The sequence below is a fragment of the Heptranchias perlo genome, chromosome 5, assembly GCF_035084215.1.
Source record: "Heptranchias perlo isolate sHepPer1 chromosome 5, sHepPer1.hap1, whole genome shotgun sequence".
NCBI lineage: Eukaryota > Metazoa > Chordata > Chondrichthyes > Hexanchiformes > Hexanchidae > Heptranchias > Heptranchias perlo.
Genome location: NC_090329.1, coordinates 67,318,675 through 67,344,408, shown reverse-complemented (window position 1 = coordinate 67,344,408; position 25,734 = coordinate 67,318,675). Strand labels below are relative to the sequence as shown.

The window sequence follows — 25,734 nt, the reverse complement described above, 5'->3', positions numbered from 1 at the left end:
TTGAATTAAAGGAGTGGAAATTGGTTATAGCCCGTTTTTGGGCCCAACAGACAGAGGCCAATGACCCAAAGGTAAGTTCTAGAAGGGAGGTTGAAGTGGCAACGAGGATGCACATTGCAAGGACGTTAGAGTCGGTGCTTCTCACTCCTCCTAACTTCACAAGAATGTTTTTTAATTTAAAAAAATTAAACTTACCTGTTGGTTGCAGCCACTGCTCAGGCCGCAGCAGCCAACGAAAACTCCGACCTGCTCCGCTCAATCCAAACGGATTTCTGCCAAGGGACCTAAAACAGGCGGTATGCCCCTCAGTTACATCTGTAAGGAGCCTGACGCCTGTTCAAGGCGGCTGCCCAGGACATCTGCAAAGCCTCCTTTACAAATTGGCATATATATGGGGTACAGTTACTTATGGCCTTTGGTACCTTGCCCATGTGGTGATAATTCATTTATTGGCCTTCACAATAATTGCCAGCACACTAATCAGCTGCAGTAGTATCACAGCCAAGCCCGATTTAGTCCTTGCACAACATCTGCACTTCCAGCAGGGATAACTGGATAGTAATCAGGAGCAAGAATCTTGACCGATGTTCTCCTCTGTAACCCAGGGCAATGAAATCAATTGTAGCACTCCTACTGCCACCCTGACTGAGATTGGGAATTAAATCTAGGACTTCCTGATCTGCATTGCTCAGCTGGTCACTGAATTGACTCCGTTGAGTTGAACTTGTTCATTTTCAGCATCTTTTTTCTCTTTTTGATGACTATCTCTTTCCTGCACATCTTTCCCAAGTCAGACAATTTGTATAGGCCAGATATTTCTCCTTTGAAGACTAATATTAAGTATTTCACTATTGAAGCTGCTTGCCAGTCTGCTCAACTAGCTGGTTTCCAATATATGGCCACAAATACAGTTTTGCTCACCTTAGCTCTGCCATCCATATTTCTGCTTTCCCAAAGATTGCCAGTGGTGGGTCTCTGACCCATGTGGGCATTCTTCATGTGTAAGCTTAGAGAGTGAGTCTTATTTGAACATGAAAAGCATCAAAGCTCCAACCCTGAACTCACCTACTACCACATGTGTGCATTCCAGAAAGGGTCATTAAAGTGATCAGCAGTGGGAACCGTGGCTAACTCTTCCCCAACCTAGCCTACTGAAGCCAATTGTAATGATCTCATCACAATGTCTGCTGAGGTCAGTTACATCAGTGCAAAGAAGAAATTCAGTCTGGGAGCTTTCTGGACCAGTACCAGATGAAATGTACACCTACCTAATGAACAATTAGAGAATGGTGCCTTCTTTTAGCCTTAATGTAACTTTAGACCTCACAAGCTCAAATTCCTTTGAAAATTAATTTACTCCTTGACAAAACAGAGTTAACTTATCAGTACATCACAGTACCATCTAACATTATCTTGTATAATGATCAATTAATGTTTCCAGTTAGCTGCAGAAGCCGATGTTATACACCCTTTGATGAGGAAGTCAGGGACTGTCGTTGTGACAGTCTCTGTAGTGAAGCTGGCAGATGTTGCTTGGATTTTACAGAAGTCTGTCTTCAGCCAGGTATGTGTAACAAAGAGTTCGTCCCACAAACACTTTAAAAATAATTTCTCCAAAATGTCTTTCTGTCCTTCCTCATCATTCAATATTCTTATTGACAAACTCTCAATACTGGTAGGTAGAAAAAAGTGTTCAAAATTCCTGTTCTTTCAGGTGACTGTTTCTGAACAGTAGTTGGGATATATTTTGCTTTGTATGCAAAGTTAAAGAAAAATTATTTTACTAATCTGTCATTCTAATCCAATGATGGTTTAAAATCATAAATTACAGCATAGAGGAGGCAACTGAATCCACTGTGCCTGTGCCAGTGCTAACTCAACTGGATCTATCGATCTAATTCTATTTTCCCACCCTTATCCATATTCTTCTATATTCTTTTTCAAATACTTATCCAATTCCCTTTTGAATGATTTTATAGGCTCTGCCTCAAAGACACTTGTGACAAGTATTCTGTGTTCTAATGAAAATACTTCTTCATACTTCCCCTTTCATTCTCCTACCAATGATCTTCAATTTATGCCTCCTTGTCACCAATTCACCAACCAGTGGAAATAGTCTTTAATTATTTACTCTCAAAATCTTTAATAATTTTGAAAACCTTTAATAAATCCCATCTTAACCTTCTCTGTTCCACTGAAAAAAAGTCCCAATTTTTCAAGCCTTTCCTCATAACTCTCATTTGTGGTATCATTCTAGTGAACCTTTAGGAACATAGGAACAGTACTATTTTCCGTAGGTCATTCAGCCCCTTTCAATGAGTCTGATATCCTTCCTATAATGGGGTGCTCAGAACTGCACAAAATACTCCAACTTTAGTCGAACCAATGCCCTGTAAAAATTAAACAGCTCTTCCTTGCTTTTATATTCAGTATCCCTATTCATGAAACTCAGCATTCCATTTGCCTTTTTATTGGCATTTTCTACCTGCACTCTCATTTTAAGATGTAGGTAAGTGTGCAGTTATCTAAAATCATAAATTTCTCTGTTCCTCCACTTTGCTAGAACTCTTACCAATTAGTGTTCACTTCCTTTTGTGATTCATTTCCACAAAGTTTAGTAAAAAAAATGTTTATGCATAATGGAAAATAGCACACTTTGTGCACTATTTCCAGAATACCACAGATTGTACCAAAATGGGAAAATATAAACCTTAATCTTCAGAATGTATTTTTCTCAGATCTATATATCATTTTTATCTGGTGAGAGGATTGTATGTGTTATTTCACTGAATTCTGCATTATTATTCTAAGACAATCTTATGTCTTACCTATTCCAGCTATACCCTACTTTTTTTTACTTGTAGTAAATATTTTCCATTTCATGGTTTACACATTCAAGCACTTTCATTATGGAGATATGTTCTGAAGTTGATGTAATCATTTCCATGTTACAAGCCATACAAATGTTAGCCGTGGCTCAGTGGTAGCACTCTCGCCTCTGAGTCAGAAGTTTGTGGGTTGAAGTTCCACTCTAGAGACTTGAGCACGTAATCTAGGTTGATTCTCCAGTGCGGTACTGAGGGAGTGCTGCACAGTCAGAGGTCTTTTGGATGAAACGTTAAACCGAGGCCCCATCTGCCCTCTCAGTTGGATGTAATAGATCCCATGGCATTATTAGAAGAAGAGCAGGGAATTCTTCCGGTGCCCTGGCCAATATTTAACCTCAGCCAACATCACTAAAACAGATTATCAGGTCATTAACCTCTTTGCTGTTTGTGAAGCTTTTGCAGTGCAAAAATTGGCTGCCTTGTTATGTCGGTGTCAGCAACAGAGGTAGGAATTTATGCCCTGAAGATCAAACACCACCGCATCACTTACCTCTGAATCTTTATTCAATCAGCCACGTATTTACCTAACGTGAAATTATAGCCCTAGTAATGGAATATATTATTTACAGTGTTAGATTGGCTCTGGTGGTACCACTCTTACCTTTGAGTCGGAACGTTGTGGATTAAAGTTCCACTCCAGGATTTGAGCACAATCACAAACACTGTATCATGTTGCTCTTTTTGAAGCATATGTTTGATTGGTATCTGTATTGTTTAGGCCAACACCATTTGAATTCTGTGAACGGTTGACCACCTAAAATAGTTATGAGAGATACATTCTTATGCCTTTGTTTCAGTGTATCCTCAAAGGCTTCAGTGATATATCTGAGGCTGGCTTTGTCCCAGTTTGAAGCCATCAGGAATAAGGGAAACTCAGAGACTTCATGATAGTGAAGTGCCATGCAAGACTCATCAGAATCATTGAATCATAGAATGATACAGCACAGAACGAGGCCAATCAGCCCATCATGCCTGTGCTGGCTATTTGAAAGAGGCTCTCAATTAGTCCCAGTCACCTGCTCATTCTCCATAGCCCTGCAAATTTTTCCCCTTCAAGTATGGTTAGGGATCGTATTTCAAGGTTCAGTTTTACATGAAGGGTTAGCACAAGAAAAGCCCCTTTATTGTTTTTATTCCCAGGGGAATGGTAAGTTAATTACCATAAATCTACTGTTGTGTTTAATACGTTTAATTTATCTGTTTAATGTTCAATAAATTGGATTAGATGTTTATAGTCTAAGCCATGGTCTTCTTCCACCTACCAAAGTCAAAGAAATCGCATGAGGGCACATGGACATTGCTGCAGGAGTTCCTCAGGGCAGTGTCCTAGGCCCAGCCATCTTCAGCTGCTTCATCAATGACCTTCCCTCCATCATAAGGTCAGAAATGGTGATGTTCGCTGATGATTGCACAGTGTTCAGTTCCATTCACAACCTCTCAAACAATGAAGCAGTCTGAGCTCGCGTGCAGCAAGACCTGGACAACATCCAGGTTTGGACTGATAAGTGGCAAGTAACATTTGCTCCAGACAAGTGCCAGGCAATGACCATCTCCAACAAGAGAGAGTCTAACCACCTCCCCTTGACATTCAATGGCATTACCATCGCCGAATCCCCCACCATCAACATCCTGGGAATCACTATTGACCAGAAGCTTAACTGGAACAGCCACATAAATACTGTGGCTACAAGAGCAGGTCAGAGGTTGGGTAGCCTATGGCAAGTGACTCACCTCCTGACTCCCCAAAGCCTTTCCACCATCTACAAGGCACAAGTCAGGAGTGTGATGGAATACTCTCCACTTGCCTGGATGAGTGCAGCTCCAACAACACTCAAGAAGCTCGACACCATCCAGGACAAAGCAGCCCACTTGATTGACACCCCATCCACCACCCTAAACATTCACTCCCTTCACCACCGGCGCACTGTGGCTGCAGTATGTACCATCCGCAGAATGCACTGCAGCAACTCGCCAAGGCTTCTTCGACAGCATCTCCCAAACCCGCGACCTCTACCACCTAGAAGGACAAGGGCAGCAGGCACATGGGAACAACACCACCTGCACGTTCCCCTCCAAGTCACACACCATCCTGACTTGGAAATATATCACCGTTCCTTCATTGTCGCTATGTCGAAATCCTGGAACTCCCTACCTAACAGCACTGTGGGAGAACCTTCACCACATGGACTGCAGCGGTTCAAGAATGTGGCTCACCACCACCTTCTCAAGGGCAAATGTAAGGAATCTTACAACACCAGGTTATAGTCCAACTGTTTTATTTGAAAATCACAAGCTTTCGGATAAAACAGTTGGACTATAACCTGGTGTTGTAAGATTCCTTACATTTGTCAACCCCAGTCCATCACCGGCCTCTCCACATCACGACTTCTCAAGGGCAATTAGGGATGGGCAATAAATGCTGGCCTTGCCAGCGACGCCCACATCCCATGAACAAATTTTTTAAATCCAGTAAACCAGACTGTAATGACGAGGGTTCTCTGTTTGATCCCTGGACTAACCGCAATTACCTAGATAGAGGCACATTCCAGATTGTAGAGAGTGGGAGTTTGCTTATGAGTGTTGAAACCCAAAAATTTAACTGTCTTAAAGTGAGATATTAAACTGAGGTCCTGCTCTGTTCTAGTGGCTCAGATAAAAGTTAAAATCCCAATTGCACTATTGATGTCTCTGGTTCCTGACCAATAGCCCTCCCTCATACAAAAACAGATTAACGGGTCGTTCATCTTATTGTTGCGAATAGGATCTCGCTATGTGCAAAATGGTTGCAGTGTTTGACTACATAACAACAGTCACTGCGTGCACAATGATTTATTATATGTTAAGCACTTTAATATATTTCTGAGATGTGATAAAATGCTATTTCTTTGTAATGAATAGATTCATTATTTCAGAATGGCAAGTACATATTAACCAGTTGTTGCCATTCTAATTTTTTTCTTAGTCAGTTAGGTAGATTAACTGAACATTTTTGTAATTTAGCTGAGCTCTGGACATGCACCAAGTTCCGCTGTGGTGAGAAGCGTTTACTCGGGAGCCATTGTTCATGCTCTGATGATTGTTTGCAAAATGGTGATTGCTGCACTGATTACAAGACTGTTTGTAAAGGTAAGGAGTTTTAAATGTCCAACTTTTTGCTTCCTTTAAAGCAGCAGATTGAAATTTAACTTCACAATTATTACTAATGGTGATTTTACTATGGTCTGTCAACAGGAACTAGCCTCATGTTAGGGTAAGAAGACCAATATTAGCTTATCAGGCAGGCTGAGCACTCACAAAAATAATTAGAGCTGAGATTCAAGAGTCAGGTAGTAGATAATTCTTACGAATATACAAAAAGGACAGTTAGAAAAAGACCAGTTGATTCAGAGAATTGGGTCTCATTCAGTGATTGAGCATCATGTCCCAGAACGCTCCCTACTCACCAGCACCCATTGTCATCTCCTGGGAGATTTTAAAAAAGATTTTAAAAATCTCTCGGCCAATTTAGGGAAAAAATAATTCTGGGAAATTCCCCTCTGACCCCCAAGGTTAATCAAAAACGAGTCCTAGGAGATAACAGTGACCACGAGGTACATCACTCAACATTCCACCTACCTTTAGTACGCAGCAATATCAGCCTCCTTCAGGAACTCGTCCAGCTCCTTTTTGAATCTTTTTGCAGTGATTTTCGCAGTCGCTACACGAAGCGGCAACTTACTCCAAAGGTCAATGACCCTCTACAACAAGAAAACCCACCTGATATCTAACAGAGTTCTATGCTTTTGTGTTGTATATGCATATCCTCTGGTTCTCCTGAAGTTAATCTAATTCAAATAATCTATACACATGGACATAGTCTAGTCCCTTCATCATTTTAAATACTTCAATCAAATCATCTTGAGGTCTTATGTTTCTCTGGAGCAAAAATACCCAGCTCTTTGAACCTATTGTTATAAGTAAGAATTTTTAAACTAGGTATTAATCTAGTGATCCTCCTCTGAACCTTTTCTGGGGCCTCTACATCTCCCACCATGTGAGGGGACTAGACACAGTATTCTAGATGAGGCCTAACCAAGGTCTTGTATGAGGACACTATGGTGCTTTTTGCTTTATATTGGATCAACCTGGCTTTACATCCCAATACTCTATTTGCTTTTGCTATAACCTCTTGGTACTAATTGTAAAGCTTTAGAGACTCTTGCACTATAACACCTAGGCCTCTTTCCTGCTCAGCAGACTTTAATTCAGCAGGGTATACACGTGCTTGGCATTAGGCCTACCCCACATGCATAACACTATATTTATCTGTATTAAATGTCTTCCTTCTGTGGGACATGGGCCCATTCCCCCATCTCATCTAGATCCAATTGGATTCTTTTCTTATCCAGGGTTCTGACACTGGCACAAACCTTCCTGACATCTGCATATTTGCAGACAGTGTCCTCACCGCCTTCATCCAGGTCATAAATATAGATTGTGAAGAGTAATAGTCCTAGCACTGATCCCTGCGGAATTCCATTAGTAACTGGTCTCCACGCAATAATAATGACTGTGAACTATCACAGACCAACCCATCGTTAAATCCCGTCAATTGAATGACAGAAGGTGACTGATCCTGTGGTGTAATGTCAATTAAAATGCAAACTGAAGTATCATTTGTATGTGCCAAGTATTTGAGACAATAGGATTCCTGCCTGTTGTAGGTACAGTTCTGTGTGACGAACACAGCAAGATCTAAGCATAATTTAATAAAAATGCAAAGTGTGATCTGAATTTAAGAGTGTGATAGTCTCTTTCAAATTTCAAAAGCTAATTTCAGTGATTTTGCTTCTTGTGTAGCGGAAAGTTCCTGGGTGGAAGATGAGTGTGAAGATATTACTGCTCCTCAATGTCCTGCAGGGTAAGAGATGCTTGTGTTGTGGAGAGAGCAGCAAAAGGCAGCTGCACTTGGAATTACAAAAATGCACAGATTACATAAAAATAAATCATTCTTTGATTTACAAGAAGACGTTTTGCTCTGTCTGTAAAGTTAAAGAAAAACTATTTTTCTAACTTCATAAGTTTACCCAGTTTAGTAAAAGCCTTAGGACTCAAAAATTCATGGGCCTCTAATCTTGATGTAACTGCTGGGAACTGCCCACAGAAAACCTCTGTTGCTGACCATGTCAGAGTTTCCGGGGACAGGAGAAGATTCCTTAATTTTAATAAAAGGTGCCGATGACACTGTGGGTGCATCTTGGACGGCTGCCAGTGGGGGGTTTGGGCAAGGTGGGGGGAAGTGACAGTGACCAGTTGCTCATAATCTATACAGTGACCTTGGTCTGAAGCACAAATGTCTAAGGACCTATCAGGAAGGCAGGCAGAATAGGAACAGAAGTAGGCCATTCAGCCCCTCGAGCCTGTTCTGCCATTCAGTTAGATCATGGTTGATCTATATCTTAATTCCACCTACCCGCCTTGGTTCTGTAACCCTTAATACCCATGTCTAACAAAAATCTATCAATCTCAGTTTTGAAATTTTCAATTGACCTAGCCTCAACAGCTTTTAGGGGAGAGTTCCAGATTTCCACTACCCTTTGTGTGAAGAAGTGCTTCCTGACATCATCCTTGAACTGCCTAGCTCTAATTTTAAGGTTATGCCCCCTTGTTCTGGACTCCCCCAGTAGAGGAAATAGTTTCTCTCTATCTATCCTATCAAATCATTCAATCATCTTAAATACCTCAATTCGATCACCACTTAATCTTCCAGGCCAAGACCCATGCATGAACTCACAGGTGGGCCCCACATACGATGGATGGGAGGCAGGCACATTTCATTTCTCCCGACATACTAGCCATCCGAAGGTATCCTGACTGGGGCCAAGAAAGTTCCCGAGCTAGGAGTTCCTTCCCCTGGTCACACCTGGCATGGGGGGCCATGTTTGGGGTAGGTGGAAGTTCTGCCTCAAACAGGCCACCTGGAAATTCAGAGGGCAGGCTGGCACCCGGCGCGTCTGGGTCCTGGACTAATTCCAAGGCCTCCTTCCACACTCCCAGTGAACCTAGGCTGGGAGTGTGCCAGAAAGGCCGATGGATTTTCGGGGCTTTGTTCTTTAACTTTGTGCACAGAGCAAACTATACCCCTATGTGGGATTTTAGGTTTTGTACTCTTATTACTGGCCGACGCTGAGCAGTGCGACCAGAAAATTAGGTTTGCTGTTGAATTCAGTTTAAGTTAAAGGTGTGATGTGTACCTCATTACACTGCTGTAAGTTATACAGTAATAATAAATAATATAATAACATGTGGTCCTTGAATTTCAGGTTTTCTCACCCACCTTTGATACTAATTTCATTAGACGGTTTCAGAGCCGAGTACTTAAAGACCTGGTACAGCTTGCTGCCAGTTATTGAGAAACTCAGTAAGTAACTGAAAATAGAATCAAGCTGAAAGCATTCAACCTGCTGGAATATGTGCTTACACCCAAAATCAGACGCAGTTAGAGTAAAAGTACTTTTGGGTTGAAATTATGCTATACAATAGTAGTACCAAAAGTGTTAACACATTCATATGAAACTCCCCTGTCTGCTATTTTAACAAAGCCAAATAGATTAATCTCTTTAGAAAAAAGGAATTCTGTACAAAGCTGTTATGTTATGTTACTAATAACATACAGCACGATTTCAATCCGTTTGTTCTTTTCCATGATTTAACCTTTTCAAACCTGTGTCGTAGTTACCTTGAAAATAAGTGTATTCAAATGTGATTCTTCAAAGTATTTCAAGGATACTTGAAGCATGCCTTAAAAAATAGCAGTTAAATTCTATTTTTAAAATATAGATTGAAATTCTAACCACTTCTATGGTAAAATTGTAAAACTAAAAGGATCAATTTGTGAGACTTGGTATGAAACTGTGCGCAGGTCCCCAAATGTTCCATATATAGTTTTTTGAGACCACTATGTTCCGACCATGCATGTCCCTGCCAGCAGGTGTCCCCAGAGTGCATTTTTCTAATGTCCTCCTCACTCGTCTCCCATCACCTCCATAAATTCCAACTGATCCGAAACACAGATGCCTCTCTTCCTCCTTTTACACTTTAAAACACTTTCTGAAAGCCCATCTTTTGACCAAGCCTTTGATCACCTCTCAATCTCCTTCTCCATGACTCCGTCTCCGTAACCTTATCTGTTCCTTTTTTTTCCTCTCCTCTACAGTAAAATGCCAAATACAAGTTGATGTGTTTGTTGTTGTTGTTAATATCTACAAGTGGCTATACCAAAACCTAAGAAGAGGCATTGTCTTTGCAATCTTCTAATGAACTAAATATCAAGGCCTGAAATTCCAGGGGTTAGAGGAAGTGGCAAGTCATCCCCTGTTGGGGGGGGGCTGGAATTTGGGGTGGAACCAAGTTCTGCCAGGATTCTGCCCTGTATAAGAAATGCTGTTAATTCTGGTCGGGGTATGGCCGTGTCCTCTGCCCACATCCCCCCCCCCCGCCCCCGCCACCCCGCCCCCATTTCAGGGGACTGTGTCTTGGTGAGCTCCTGGGCTTCCCCGGGAATTATGCCCATTATACCCTTGACAGCCCTAAATGGAGAATTAGCGTAAGTTCCATTGAGGCCTCTGGGAAGGCCTCAAAAAAAGTCAGGACTAAAGTAATTGATCCCAGAAGAGATTGGTTACCTTTAATTAAAAGATGTGTGGCTTTCTTAGGAGCTGAAGAAACATTTATTAACTCTTTCTTCCATCTGGGAAGGACCTCAGGGTCCCACAATGGGGGGCCTGCTCTGCCTTCCACTGGCACATCGGGGCAGGCACCCGCCCTGACCCTGTTCCTCCAATTTGGGAGGGAGTCTGCGTCCTTTGTTGTGGGTGGACAGGAGTTCTGTTCTGTCGCACTTCCGTTGGCAGGGCGGGACCCCCGGAACTTCAGGCCGCAAGAATATTTCTGCTGACAGTAAAGATCAGGCACTGTGACTGACCAGAACCATGTTGAAAGAAGAATGAAATCGTGTTTAATCTTCTTCAAACATCTTGGAAACTTTGATGCAAAGTTTTAAAAAAATTAACTTATTTTGCTTTTCTAGCACTTGGGTGTAAAGGATCGCCGGGGAGGATTGCACACCTGCAATGGAGCCAGCTTGATTTTCCATACATTTAAAATAATGGACAGAAAACCAGACAGAGTCCATCACTGGTGTGCAAAGCACCCCGTCTGATTTTTCTCTATGCACTCTGGACAGGCGATCCAATATATCCAAACACTAAAGAGAGGAAACTGCCTTAGATTGTTCTTATTTGACACATGTGAAAATGACTGTTGCCACAAAATATGCAGCTGATTTTTTACATACATTCCCTCTGAATTGATCTATAATTAGCACTGTATATTAATTTGGGGATAACAGAACTGAGTAATAAGTTCCCAGATTTCAGCACTCTTCAGTAAAATATTTTTCCTGGGTTTATCTCTTTCCTGCTTATAAATTTTAAGGGATTTCCAATATCTTCACTTGGATTTCACAGCTGGTTCAGGTTGGCTTGGATGATAAAATTGTTAGGAACTAAATCATGTTCCAATTGTGCCATGTGAGTCAAATGGCAGTGCTTCTGTATCATACACATTAGGTGCATTTACACTCTTAGTTTAGTGCCAGTGCAAAGTAAATTTTGGTTTCAAGGCATCTCACTTTACTTCACTATGGTGTCAGATCAGCCCCATACTGCAAATTTAGGTTGCATTTGCACGATTACTGCAGTTACACACCAATTACATTGCAAATGCTCCATAAACTATAGTGATTCTGCACTGTGTAACTTAACTACATTGGGCCAGAATTTGCTGTTAAAATAACGGTGAGACTAATGGCACTCGCCATTATTTATGCACAAATAGCACAGCAACTTCAGGCGAGGGGCAGATGCACGGTTAAACGTAGAAATCCACAAGTTGCTGGCCGAGATGCGCTGCTCTGCTATTAGCTTCAAGAAAATGGCATTTTGTTATCTGCCTCACCATTGAAATGCATCAAACGGCGTGAAGTTGCTGTATTTGCGCAGTAGATACGAACTAAACTCACAACAGAAAGTTAAGTCTTGTTTATTTCAGACTAAGTACCCTTTTAATGATGTGATAAGTGTTAATTATTGCCAGTCAACCTCTCTGGCACTGAAAATTAACTATTACAAGTGTGGAGTCTCATTCCTTCAGGTTTTAATTGTTGGAAATTTTAAAAATGTAAAATTTAAAGTCTAAAACAGGGGCTTATTTTTTCCTTTCTGTCTCTTTTTTCTCTTTCTTTTAATCCAATCTTTCTTTCCCTCTTTATTTCTCTTTCTCTACCTGATTTGACATTGAATTCACCCACTCTAATTTACATTTCCTTCTCAGTCCTTGTGCTATTATTTTCACAATCCTACAATCTGATTGATTAAGGAGATAGACAGTTGCTTGCCCTGTTCACTCAGGTCCCAGATGCCCTGTTTCCCTCGCTGCGATCATAGAATCATAGAAGTTTACAACATGGAAACAGGCCCTTCGGCCCAACATGTCCATGTCGCCCAGTTTATACCACTAAGCTAGTCCCAATTTCCTGCACTTGGCCCATATCCCTCTATACCCATCTTACCCATGTAACTGTCCAAATGCTTTTTAAAAGACAAAATTGTACCCGCCTCTCTACTGCCTCTGGCAGCTCGTTCCAAACACTCACCACCCTTTGAGTGAAAAAATTGCCCCTCTGGACCCTTTTGTATCTCTCCCCTCTCACCTTAAATCTATGCCCCCTCGTTATAGACTCCCCTACCTTTGGGAAAAGATTTTGACTATCTACCTTATCTTTGCCCCTCATTATTTTATAGACTTCTATAAGATCACCCCTAAACCTCCTACTCTCCAGGGAAAAAAGTCTCAGTCTATCCAACCTCTCCCTATAAGTCAAACCATCAAGTCCCGGTAGCATCCTAGTAAATCTTTTCTGCACTCTTTCTAGTTTAATAATATCCTTTCTATAATAGGGTGACCAGAACTGTACACAGTATTCCAAGTGTGGCCTTACTAATGTCTTGTACAACTTCAACAAGACATCCCAACTCCTGTATTCAATGTTCTGACCAATGAAACCAAGCATGCTGAATTCCTTCTTCACCACCCTATCCACCTGTGACTCCACTTTCAAGGAGCTATGAACCTGTACTCCCAGATCTCTTTGTTCTATAACTCTCCCCAACGCCCTACCATTAACAGAGTAGGTCCTGGCCCGATTTGATCTACCAAAATGCATCACCTCACATTTATCTAAATTAAACTCCATCTGCCATTCATCGGCCCACTGGCCCAATTTATCAAGATCCCGTTGCAATCCTAGATAACCTTCTTCACTGTCCACAACGCCACCAATCTTGGTGTCATCTGCAAACTTACTAACCATGCCTCCTAAATTCTCATCCAAATCATTAATATAAATAACAAATAACAGCGGACCCAGCACCAATCCCTGAGGCACACCGCTGGTCACAGGCCTCCAGTTTGAAAAACAACCCTCTACAACCACCCTCTGTCTTCTGCCGTCAATCCAATTTTGTATCCAATTGGCTACCTCACCTTGGATCCCGTGAGATCTAACCTTATGTAACAACCTACCATGCGGTACCTTGTCAAAGGCTTTGCTAAAGTCCATGTAGACCACGTCTACTGCACAGCCCTCATCTATCTTCTTGGTTACCCATTCAAAAAACTCAATCAAATTTGTGAGACATGATATTCCTCTCACAAAACCATGCTGACTGTTCCTAATCAGTCCCTGCCTCTCCAAATGCCTGTAGATCCTGTCTCTCAGAATACCCTCTAACAACTTACCCACTACAGATGTCAGGCTCACCGGTCTGTAGTTCCCAGGCTTTTCCCTGCCACCCTTCTTAAACAAAGGCACAACATTTGCTACCCTCCAATCTTCAGGCACCTCACCTGTAGCTGTCGATGATTCAAATATCTCTGCTAGGGGACCCGCAATTTCCTCCCTAACCTCCCATAACGTCCTGGGATACATTTCATCAGGCCCTGGAGATTTATCTACCTTGATGCGCGTTAAGATTTCCAGCACCTCCCTCTCTGTAATATGTACACTCCTCAAGACATCACTATTTATTTCCCCAAGTTCCCTAACATCCATGCCTTTCTCAACCGTAAATACCGATGCAAAATAGTCATTTAGGATCTCACCCATCTCTAGTGGTTCCGCACATAGATGACCTTGTTGATCCTTAAGTGGCCCTACTCTCTCCCTAGTTACTCTTTTGCCCTTTATGTATTTGTAGAAGCTCTTTGGATTCACCTTTGCCTTATCTGCCAAAGCAATCTCACATCCCCTTTTTGCCCTCCTGATTTCTCTCTTAACTCTACTCCGGCAATCTCTATACTCTTCAAGGGATCCACTTGCCTATGCATGTCATATGCCTCCTTCTTCTTTCTGACTAGGGCCTCAATCTCTCGAGTCATCCAAGGTTCCCTACTTCTACCAGCCTTGCCCTTCACTTTATAAGGAATGTGCTTACCCTGAACCCAGGTTAACACACTTTTGAAGGCCTCCCACTTACCAGACGTCCCTTTGCCTGCCAACAGACTCTCCCAATCAACTTCTGAAAGTTCCTGTCTAATACCATCAAAATTGGCCTTTCCCCAATTTAGAATTTTAACTTCTGGGCCAGACCTATCATTCTCCATAGCTATCCTAAAACTAATGGAATTATGATCACTGGTCCCAAAGTGATCCCTCACTAACACTTCTGTCACCTGCCCTTCCTTATTTCCCAAGAGGAGGTCAAGTTTTGCCCCCTCTCTAGTAAGGCCATCCACATACTGAATGAGAAATTCCTCCTGAATACACTCAACAAAATTTCTCTCCATCCAAGCCCCTAATGCTATGGCTGTCCCAGTCAATGTTGGGAAAGTTAAAGTCCCCTACTATTACCACCCTATTTTTCTTGCAGCTGTCTGTAATCTCCTTACATATTTGCTCCTCAATTTCCCGTTGACTATTTGGGGGTCTGTAGTACAATCCTATCAACGTGATCTCTCCCTTCTTATTTTTCAGTTCTACCCATATGGACTCAGTGGGCGAACCCTCGGATATATCCCCTCTCACTACTGCCGTGATGTTCTCCCTAATCAAGAACGCAACTCCTCCTCCTCTCTTACCTCCTGCTCTATCTTTCCTATAGCATCTGTACCCTGGAACATTGAGCTGCCAGTCCTGCCCCTCCCTTAGCCATGTTTCAGTAATAGCTATAACATCCCAGTCCCATGTGCCCATCCATGCTCTGAGTTCATCTGCCTTGCCCATCAGACTTCTTGCATTGAAATAAATGCAGTTTAATCTAGACTTCCCTTGGTCTTTGCCCTGCTTTCTCAGACCATCTGTCTGGTCATGTTTTGTACACTCTCCCTTACTGCCTTTTGTTTCTGTCACCACTTTACTTCCCACTGACTTCCTGCATTGGTTCCCATCCCCCTGCCACTTTAGTTTAAACCCTCCCCAACAGCACTAGCAAACACTCCCCCTAGGACATTGGTTCCAGTCCTGCCCAGATGCAGACCATCCAATTTGTACTGGTCCCACCTCCCCCAGAACCGGTTCCAATGTCCCAGGAATTTGAATCCCTCCCTCTTGCACCATCTCTCAAGCCACGTATTCATCCTAGCTATCCTGTCATTCTAACTCTGACTAGCCCGTTGCACTGGTAGCAATCCTGAGATTACTACCTTTGAGGTCCTACTTTTTAGTTTAACTCCTAGCTCCCTAAATTCAGCTTGTAGGACCTCATCCTGTTTTTCACCTATATCGTTGGTACCTATATGCAGCACGACAACTGGCTGTTCACCCTCCCCCTCCAGAATGTTCTGCAGCCGCTCCGAGACATCCCTGACCCTTGCACCAGGGAGGCAACATACCATCCTGGAGTCTCGGTTGCGTCCGCAGAAACGCCTGTCTATTCCCCTTACAATCGAGTCCCCTATCACTATAGCTCTGCCACTCTTTTTCCTGCCCTCCTGTGCAGCAGAGCCAGCCACGGTGCCATGAATCTGGCCGCTGCCACCTTCCCCTGGTGAGCCATCACCCCCAACAGTATCCAAAACGGTATACCTGTTTGAGAGGGGGATGGCCACAGGGGACCCCTGCACTACCTGCCTGCACCTCTTACTTTGCCTGGTGGTCACCCATTCACTTCCTGCCTGTACTCCCTTTACCTGCGGTGTGACCAACTCGCTAAACGTGCTATCCACGAGTTTCTCTGCATCGCGGATGCTCCACAGTGAGTCCACCCGCAGCTCCAGCTCCGAGATACGATCGGTCAGTAGCTGCAGGAGGACACACTTCCTGCACACATGGTCGGCAGGGACACTGGTAGTGTCCATGACTTCCCACATCTTGCAGGAGGGGCATATCACGGGTGTGAGGTCTGCTGCCATGACTTGCCTTAGCTTAGTTACCCCTTTTAAATTACGTTGAAATTAGAAAATGTGAACTATACTAGGGACCTAGGTTCACTAAAAAACAAAACACTACCTGCTATAAAACCTGCAGACCTTCCCTTTCTTATTACTTTACTTACAGTAAAATGGTAGAAATACTCACCTGAACCTACTCACCAATCAGCTGCCTCCCCTGTGCCGCGTCACTTTCTGACTGGTGACGTCACCTCGAACTCTGCCGCTGGTCTCAGAGCAACCCTCGGGTCGCTGCTCTTTATATCCCCGCTCTCCGGTCTCTCGCCTCTGGTTCCGCCCAGGTCCGCCGCCGCTCAGGTCTCGGGCCTCGGGTCGCTGCTCTTTATATCCCCGCTCTCCGGTCTCTTGCCTCTGGTTCCGCCCAGGTCCGCCGCCGCTCAAGTCTCGGGCCTCGGGTCGCTGCTCTTGATATCCCCGCTCTCCGGTCTCTCGCCTCTGGTTCCGCCCAGGTCCGCCGCCGCTCAGGTCTCGGGCCTCGGGTCGCTGCTCTTTATATTCCCGCTCTCCGGTCTCTCGCCTCTGGTTCCGCCCAGGTCCGCCGCCGCTCAGGTCTCGGGCCTCGGGTCGCTGCTCTTTATATCCCCGCTCTCCGGTCTCTCGCCTCTGGTTCCGCCCAGGTCCGCCGCCGCTCAGGTCTCGGGCCTCGGGTCGCTGCTCTTTATATTCCCGCTCTCCGGTCTCTCGCCTCTGGTTCCGCCCAGGTCCGCCGCCGCTCAGGTCTCGGGCCTCGGGTCACTGCTCTTTATATCCCCGCTCTCCGGTCTCTCGCCTCTGGTTCCGCCCAGGTCCGCCGCCGCGATGTTATCAGCTCGCACTTTCAGCAACTTGCCCTGCAAAATACCTAAACAGGCAAGGGCAAGTGCAAATAATGGCAGACGCCGTTAGATGACCTGCTACAGTAAATTATGACCCAACGATTTTGGACCATGTCACTCAAACTACAGTGAGATCATATCATGAGACTCCAACTGAACTGATATGAAATTTTATTTGACTTTTTAGAAATAGAATTAAACATGATGTAATTATTCCAGAAACCTGTGGAACACATTCCCCGTACCTGAGAGCCATGTACCCCACCAAAACGTTTCCCAACCACTACACAATTGTCACGGTAAGTTTTGTTTTTCAGCCACAATGACTTTCGATTAACTTTTTGTAGAAGTGAAAGGTCAAGGACTACCATAATGGCACAGTAACGAGCCAGTTAATCTGTGTATTCTCATGACTGACTTTCACTCTCTTTTTTATATACTTTTTTAAGACTGTTTTGCATCTGTAACAAAGTGTGGTATTTGAAGTAATGGACACATACTAAAGGCAAACCTCTTTTATATATAAGATACTGATAGATTTCCACCATGGCACATTATCGAAAATACTCATTGCAACCTACAAAATGGCTGTTTATTTTCCTTTACAATTTAACATAAAACTCCTCAGGGTAGATCTTGTCTTTGGGCGATAGTCAATAGAAATAAAAATCAGGAGTGTAAAATGGGCTGCTGATTCATTATCACCCATTTTACACTATCTCCCAGAGCCAACATCTACCCCTTCAGATTTAAAGGGAACATTGCTGAAGTGGGGAAACACTTTTATTCTTAAGGATCAATTTTATGAACGCACACTTTGGTGTAGATCCTTGCGCACCAGGATTGCATTTGCTGAAATCGTGGACATGCTCCATCTGATTTCCCCATATGCTCCCTTGGTGGGCAAGGCTCCTCACTAGAATTGTACTTTTGTAAAATTTACCCTTAAAACTGATTGAGAGTGCTTCCCCCTGAGAGACTGTTATTTAGCTAGGCTCCAAATAGTCTTGGGCCTGGGGTGCAATGCGGTTAATAAAGGGGGTGAGGAAGAAGCCCAGCGAGGATGGAAAATCAGGCTGGACATGGAAACACTGAATTTCAGCCCTGAAGAAATATTGAAACGAATTCCCACTGGGGCTTGGAACGGATAGAAATTCCATAAAAGGCCCATAATGTCAGAAGGAGGTTGAGCTAGCAAAATAGCTGCCACCGCTGGAATTGCCGCCCCTCCCACCTTCTTCATGCCAAGCAACCTAGAAACGGCAAGCTACTGGCATTAAGGTCTGTGGATTTATGGAAGTGGGCCCCAAAGGGGTCTGCAAGTCCAGGTCATGGGTGGGAAGACCCCTGAATATATTGGAAGTACAATATTTAATCATCCCTCTTAGAGAGAGAGCTGAATAACTGTTATCAATTGGCTTTATAGCCGGGCCCGCTGGCAGCTCACAATCGCACCTTTTAAATGCCACATCTTTCTCCCACCGCCCAAACAAGTTCCCAAGTTGCACTCATTCTTTGGCGGGTACTTGCTGAAAATATTTAAATTGGTTGACTCCACCCTCAGCCCAGATTGCATTTGAACCCATTTCTAGCCTTGGACTTGGCTAACTTTAACAATGAAATAAACCCTCACCCTCTCTGATTATCTATCTGATTTTGTCCATTTCTTCTGTATAATTACTGTTTGCTGTCAGGATAAGGTAGTAATTCTAATAGTAAATGATTGATTCAATTAATCTGAAGTTAAATACAATGTACTTTTATTTTTAGGGACTGTACGCGGAAACACATGGTATAGTTGACAACAACATGTATGATTATAAATTAAACATGTCCTTCTCTCTGTCTGGTGATGAAAAGAACAATCCAGTTTGGTGGGGAGGACAGCCAGTGAGTATAGTATATAATACTTCTTTTTTGTATAATTAGAACTTAGTACAAATCTGGCTGCCTGAAGATTTACATATGAGGAATGGTATGAAAATGACTCTGCCTGAACTAGGACTGTAGTGTCTATGTACATTCATTGTGTGCTATATATTGAAGTTAAAAAGCAATAAAGTACAAAATGTACCAATAAAAGCAGACAATGCTGGAAATACACAGCAGGTCAGTCCATATCTATTAACATAAAAGACAGGTTATGACATTTTGGATGTATACCCTTCATCAGAACCTGTGTTTTCTCTTTACAGATACTGACTGATATACTGTGTCTTTACAGTGTTTTGGGATATTTATTTCAGATTTCCAGCATTTGCAGTTTTCCTTTTTTATTTCACCATCGAATGTAAAGCAGCAGTGGTGTTCCACAGGGGTCGGTGCTGGGTCCCCAACTCTTTACAATCTATATTAACGATTTGGAGGAGGGGACCGAGTGCAACATATCAAAATTTGCAGATGATACAAAGATGGGAGGGAAAGTAGAGAGTGAGGAGGACATAAAAAACCTGCAAGGGGATATAGACAGGCTGGGTGAGTGGGCGGAGATTTGGCAGATGCAATATAATATTGGAAAATGTGAGGTTATGCACTTTGGCAGGAAAAATCAGAGAGCAAGTTATTTTCTTAATGGCGAGAGACTGGAAAGTACTGCAGTACAAAGGGATCTGGGGGTCCTAGTGCAAGAAAATCAAAAAGTTGGTATGCAGGTGCAGCAGGTGATCAAGAAAGCCAACGGAATGTTGACTTTTATTGCTAGGGGGATAGAATATAAAAACAAGGAGGTATTGCTGCAGTTATATAAGGTATTGGTGAGACCGCACCTGGAATACTGCATACAGTTTTGGTCTCCATACTTAAGAAAAGACATACTTGCTCTCGAGGCAGTACAAAGAAGGTTCACTCGGTTAATCCCGGGGATGAGGGGGCGGACATATGAGGAGAGGTTGAGTAGATTGGGACTCTACTCATTGGAGTTCAGAAGAATGAGAGGCGATCTTATTGAAACATATAAGATTGTGAAGGGTCTTGATCGGGTGGATGCAGTCAGGATGTTCCCAAAGATGGGTGAAACTAGAACTAGGGGGCATAATCTTAGAATAAGGGGCTGCTCTTTCAAAACTGAGATGAGGAGAAACTTCTTCACTCAGAGGGTGGTAGGTCTGTGGAATATGCTGCCCCAGGAAGCTGTGGAAGCTACATCATTAGATAAATTTAAAACAGAAATAGACAGTTTCCTAGAAGTAAAGGGAATTAGGGGTTATGGGGAGCGGGCAGGAAATTGGACATGAAGCTGAGTTCGGATCGGTCAATGCCCTGTGGGTGGCGGAGAGGGCCCAGGGGCTATGTGGCCGGGTCCTGCTCCGACTTCTTGTGTTCTTTAGATTTGTGGTTGGGATCAGATCAGCCATGATCTTATTGAATGGCGGAGCAGGCTCGAGGGGCCGATTGGCCTACTCCTGCTCCAATTTCTTATGTTCTTATGTTCTTATGTTTGTGGATGAAGGGCTAGTTTCAGTGGATTTGCTAAGGACACATAGCATTTTTAAGTGCTAATTTCAGAACTTCATTTTCCTGACAATGTTGCTGAAAATTGATGGTGATCTAAAACTGTACATAAAAAAAGTACAGCTGGTGAGGCACTGGATTATGTGGTGGGCTGACACACTGGATTATGTGGTGGGCTGACACACTGGATTATGTGGTGGGCTGGCACACTGGATTATGTGGTGGGCTGGCACACTGGATTATGTGGTGGGCTGGCACACTGGATTATGTGGTGGGCTAGCACACTGGATTATGTGGTGGGCTGGCACACTGGATTATGTGGTGGACTAGCACACTGGATTATGTGGTGGACTAGCACACTGGATTATGTGGTGGGCTGGCACACTGGATTATGTGGTGGGTTGGCACACTGGATTATGTGGTGGGTTGGCACACTGGATTACGTGTTGGGCTGGCACACTGGATTATGTGGTGGGTTGGCACACTGGATTATGTGGTGGGTTGGAACACTGGATTACGTGTTGGGCTGGCACACTGGATTATGTGGTGGGTTGGCACACTGGATTATGTGGTGGGTTGGCACACTGGATTACGTGTTGGGCTGGCACACTGGATTATGTGGTGGGTTGGCACACTGGATTATGTGGTGGGCTGACACACTGGGTCATTTCGCTCTGGGGCCTCGGTAAGAATTTATCCAAACTAATGGGATGAAAATTCTCACTTTCTGTAAGTCTTCCGTGTGAGATAAATTTGGGCAGTCTCAGTATTTTCTAGTTGACTTGAGCCCACAGCAGCCATGCTACACCTAACCCAGGGTGCTTGGTTTGAGATGTAGGTTTTCAGAATTAGCTCTCCTGGCAGAGAGCCTTACATGATGGGGACATTAATTTGCAAAATTTACCATCGGGTAGAATGAGCCTATACCCTCTGGAGTTTAGAAGAATGAGAGATGATCTCATTGAAACATATAAAATTCTGAGGGGGCTTGACAGGGTAAATGCTGAGAGGTTGTTTTCCCTGGCTGGAGAGTATAGAACTAGGGACATAGTCTCAGGATAAGGGGTCGGCCATTTAAGACTGAGATGAGGAGGAATTTCTTCACTCAGAAGGTTGTGAATCGTTAGGAATTCTCTACCCCAGAGGGCTGTGGATGCTGAGTCATTGAATATATTCAAGGTGGAGATAGATTTTGGACTCTAAGGGAATCAAGAGATATGGGGATTGGGTGGAAAGTGGAAATGAGGTTGAAGATCAGCCATGATCTTATTGAATGGCGGAGCAGGCTCACGGGGCTGTATGGCCTACACCTGCTCCTATTTCTTATATTCTCATGTTCTAATTTACCACACTAACATCCCTTACTTTGATAAACATAAAATTCATGAGACCATCAGTGCCAGTAGAAACCGTTCACACCAAAAGAAGTCAGAAAATCTAACCAGAAATTGCCTATGAACTGTTGAATGAGTGTCCTTACAAGGTCCTTGAAACTTACTTCCATATACAGCTCAGCACTTAGCAACCCTGGACATCCAGCTACATGGTGTGATTCAGAAATTGCAGGGACCTAGTGTAAAGGCTGGAAAAAGAGGCGGGAGACATGGTAACATCGCTCTTGCATCATTGGAATATTAAAATGAAACTTCAGTGTGTTTTGGGTGCGAACTTCGTCTGTCACTCCGGCACACTAGAATATGCATCATATGCGAAAGGGGTGGAGACTTAGCATTATTGGTCTCTTTTATTTACATGCCATCACACCCTATGAACTACCGCACGTGGGCATTACAAGACGAAACATTTTTTTAACCCTAACTTTAGAACAGCACCCCTGCACCGATGTCAAGAATTGCTTTCACAGAGTCTTGGTCAGCAAAGATCAAGTACAGAACTGTGTTATTTGTTGTAATGGTGCCTGATGCTAATGTAGACCACAGGGCTAGCACAGCCTGTGACAGTGCCGGTCAGCTGCAACCTCAAACCTGTCTCTACCTCCTTCTAGGCATGCTGCAATGTGGACTTTTGAGAATGGTCCATGGAGTGGTACAGTGTGCAACTTACTTATGCAACATCACCTTCATTTCAACTGCCATCAAACAAAGGGGGTCAGGTGCTGGGCTGCTCCATCACTTGCTTTGCAGTTGGGTTTTCTTTCCCTTCATTTTTACCTGCCACTTCTTAATCCCCTGCCCCTTCAGCCTGGGCAAAGGCCACTAATGAGCTCAGATGTCTTTTGAGCCTTTCTAAAGGCTTTCTGAATTTTTGTCACCCTATAAATTTCACTTATACTCAATTTTCTGCCCCCACCTCAATTCCCCAGCTGGATCTTTGAATAATTATGCGAAAGAGCTGACCCAGAAAATCTAAGTGTTATTAGCACAGTGCCATTCTGGCAAGATTAGCATCAGTTCTTAAACATTTAGAAATGAGTGACATCAATAAACAAAAATCAGCCCCATTGTTGGGACAGACTAAAAGGAGCTTTACTCTGTTTTTTGCTGTGCTGTGTCTGACCTGGGAATGTTTGAAGCTGAAACCGCCTGACAATAGTAGCAAAAAAGTGCTCCAATGAAATGCACACTGAGTTAGAAACATAGAAACATAGAAAATAGGAGCAAGAGTAGGCCATTCGACCCTTCGGGCCTGCTCCGCCATTCAAAATGATCATGGCTGATTGTCTAACTCAGTACCCTGTTCCCGCTTTTTCCCCATATCCCTTGATCCCTTTAACATTAAGAAATATATCTATCTCCTTCTTGAATACTAGTCTAATGACTTGGCCTCCACTGCCTTCTGTGGTAGAGAATTCCACAGGTTCACCACCCTCTGAGTGAAGAAATTTCTCCTCATCTCGGTTCTAAATGGCATACCCCGTATCCTGAGACAGTGACCCCTGGTTCTGGACTCCCCAGCCATTGGGCACATCCTCCCTGCATCTAGTCTGTCTAGTCCTGTTAGAATTTTACATGTTTTGATGAGAGCACCTCTCAATCTTCTAAACTCAAGTGAACATTGGCCTAGTCGACCCAATCTCTCCTCATATATCAGTCCTGCCATCCTAGGAATCAGTCTGGTAAACCTTCGTTGCACTCCCTCCATGGCAAGGACATCCTTCCTCAGATAAGGAGACCAAAACTGCACACAATACTCCAGATGTGGTCTCACCAGGGTCCTGTATAACTGCAGTAAGACATCCCTGCTCCTGTACTCAAATCCTCTTGCAATGAAGGCCAACATACCATTCGCCTTCCTAACTTCTTGCTGCACCTGAATGCTCGCTTTCAGCGACTGGTGTACAAGGACACCCAGGTCTCGTTGCACCTCCCCTTTTCCCAATCTATCACCATTCAGATAATAATCTGCCTTTCTGTTTTTACAACCAAAGTGGATAACCTCACATTTATTCATGTTATACTGCATCTGCCATGTTCTTGCCCACTCACTCAACTTGTCTAAATCACATTGGAGCCTCTTTGCATCCTCCTCACAGCTCACATTCCACCCCAGTTTTGTGTTGTCTGCAAACTTGGAAATGTTACATTTAGTTCCCTCATCCAAATCATTGATATATATTGTGAATAGCTGGGGCCCAAGCACTGATCCCTGCGGTACCCCACTAGTCACTGCCTGCCACCCGGAAAAAGATCTGTTTATTCCTACTCTCTGTTTCCTGTCTGTCAACCAATTCTCAATCCATGCCAGTATATTCCCCCCAATCCCATGTGCTTTAATTTTGCACACTAACCTCTTGTGTAGGACCTTATCAAAAGCCTTCTGAAGATCCAAGTACACCACATCCACTGGTTCTCCCCTATCTATTCTACTAGTTACATTCTCAAAAAACTCCAGTAGATTTGTTAAGCATGATTTTCCTTTCATAAACCCATGCTGACTTTGTCCAATCCCGTTAATGCCTTCCAAGTGTTCTGTTATCACATCTTTTATAATAGACTCTAGCATTTTCCCCACTACTGATGTTAGGCTAACTGGTCTGTAATTCCCTGTTTTTTCTCTCCCTCCTTTTTTAAATAGTGGGGTTACATTTGCCACCCTCCAATCTGTAGGAACTGTTCCAGAATCTATAGAATTTTGGAAGATGATCACCAATGCATCCACTATTTCCAGGGCCACTTCCTTTAGTACTCTGGGATGTAGATTATCAGGCCCTGGGGATTTGTCAGCGTTTAGCCCCATTAATTTCCCGAGCACAATTTTTTTTACTATTACTGGTTTCCTTCAGTTCCTCCCTCTCACTGGACCCTTGGTTCCCTAACATTTCTGGCAGGTTTTTGTGTCCTCCTTTGTGAAGACAGAACCAAAGTATGTGTTTAATTGTTCTGCCATTTCTTTGTTCTCCATTATCATTTCCCCCATTTCTGACTGTAAGGGACCTACATTTGTCTTCGCTAATCTTTTTCTCTTGACATATTTGACAGTTCTGTTGTAACAATTTTCATAGTAATTAACATGTATTAAATATGCTTTTGTTCTTTCCATAGTTGTGGCTGACAGCTATGTATCAGGGTCTGAAAGCAGGTACCTTCTTCTGGCCTGGATCTGAGGTTAAAATAAATGGGACATACCCAAACAAATATGTAAATTTCAATAAGTAAGTATTACGGCATATGCAAATAATGTGGACAATCTTGAAGTTGCTTGTTATGGGACATTCCTAGCTGGTGAAATGAGCATGATTATGTAATGATACAATGAATGAATATTTGAAATCTAGATAATCTATTCTCTTTGTAAAAGCCAACGCAGAGTTTTAATTTCTGTTGCTGCATAAAGATTGATGTTTAGGAGTTAGTAACTGCCAGAAAGTGAGAAATATGCCAACTGTCACATCTGAGCAGGACATTTGGAGATTCATAATACAACCAAGGAGAGTCAACATGGTTTTATGAAGGGGAAATCGTGTCTGACAAATTTGTTATAGTTCTTTGAGGAAGTAATGGGCAGGGTGCATGAAGGAGAACCAATGGATGCATATTTGGATATCCAAAAGGCATTCGATAAGGTGCCACATAAAAGATTACTGCACAAGATAAGAGTCCATGGTGTTGGGGGTAATATACGGGCATGGATAG

General features: G+C 43.3%; 1 protein-coding gene across 1 annotated transcript in view; it reads left to right on the top strand.

The window, feature by feature from the left end:
- The window catches only part of LOC137321829 (ectonucleotide pyrophosphatase/phosphodiesterase family member 3-like), a 108,411-nt gene that overhangs the window by 3,229 nt on the left and 79,448 nt on the right, over nucleotides 1-25,734 (top strand). The window contains exons 3-9 of the mRNA XM_067984533.1: nucleotides 1,442-1,564; nucleotides 5,889-6,014; nucleotides 7,728-7,788; nucleotides 9,191-9,288; nucleotides 17,411-17,490; nucleotides 18,962-19,081; nucleotides 25,144-25,253. Coding sequence (XP_067840634.1) covers nucleotides 1,442-1,564; nucleotides 5,889-6,014; nucleotides 7,728-7,788; nucleotides 9,191-9,288; nucleotides 17,411-17,490; nucleotides 18,962-19,081; nucleotides 25,144-25,253 — 718 coding nt within the window. The remainder of the gene's footprint in view (nucleotides 1-1,441; nucleotides 1,565-5,888; nucleotides 6,015-7,727; nucleotides 7,789-9,190; nucleotides 9,289-17,410; nucleotides 17,491-18,961; nucleotides 19,082-25,143; nucleotides 25,254-25,734) is intronic.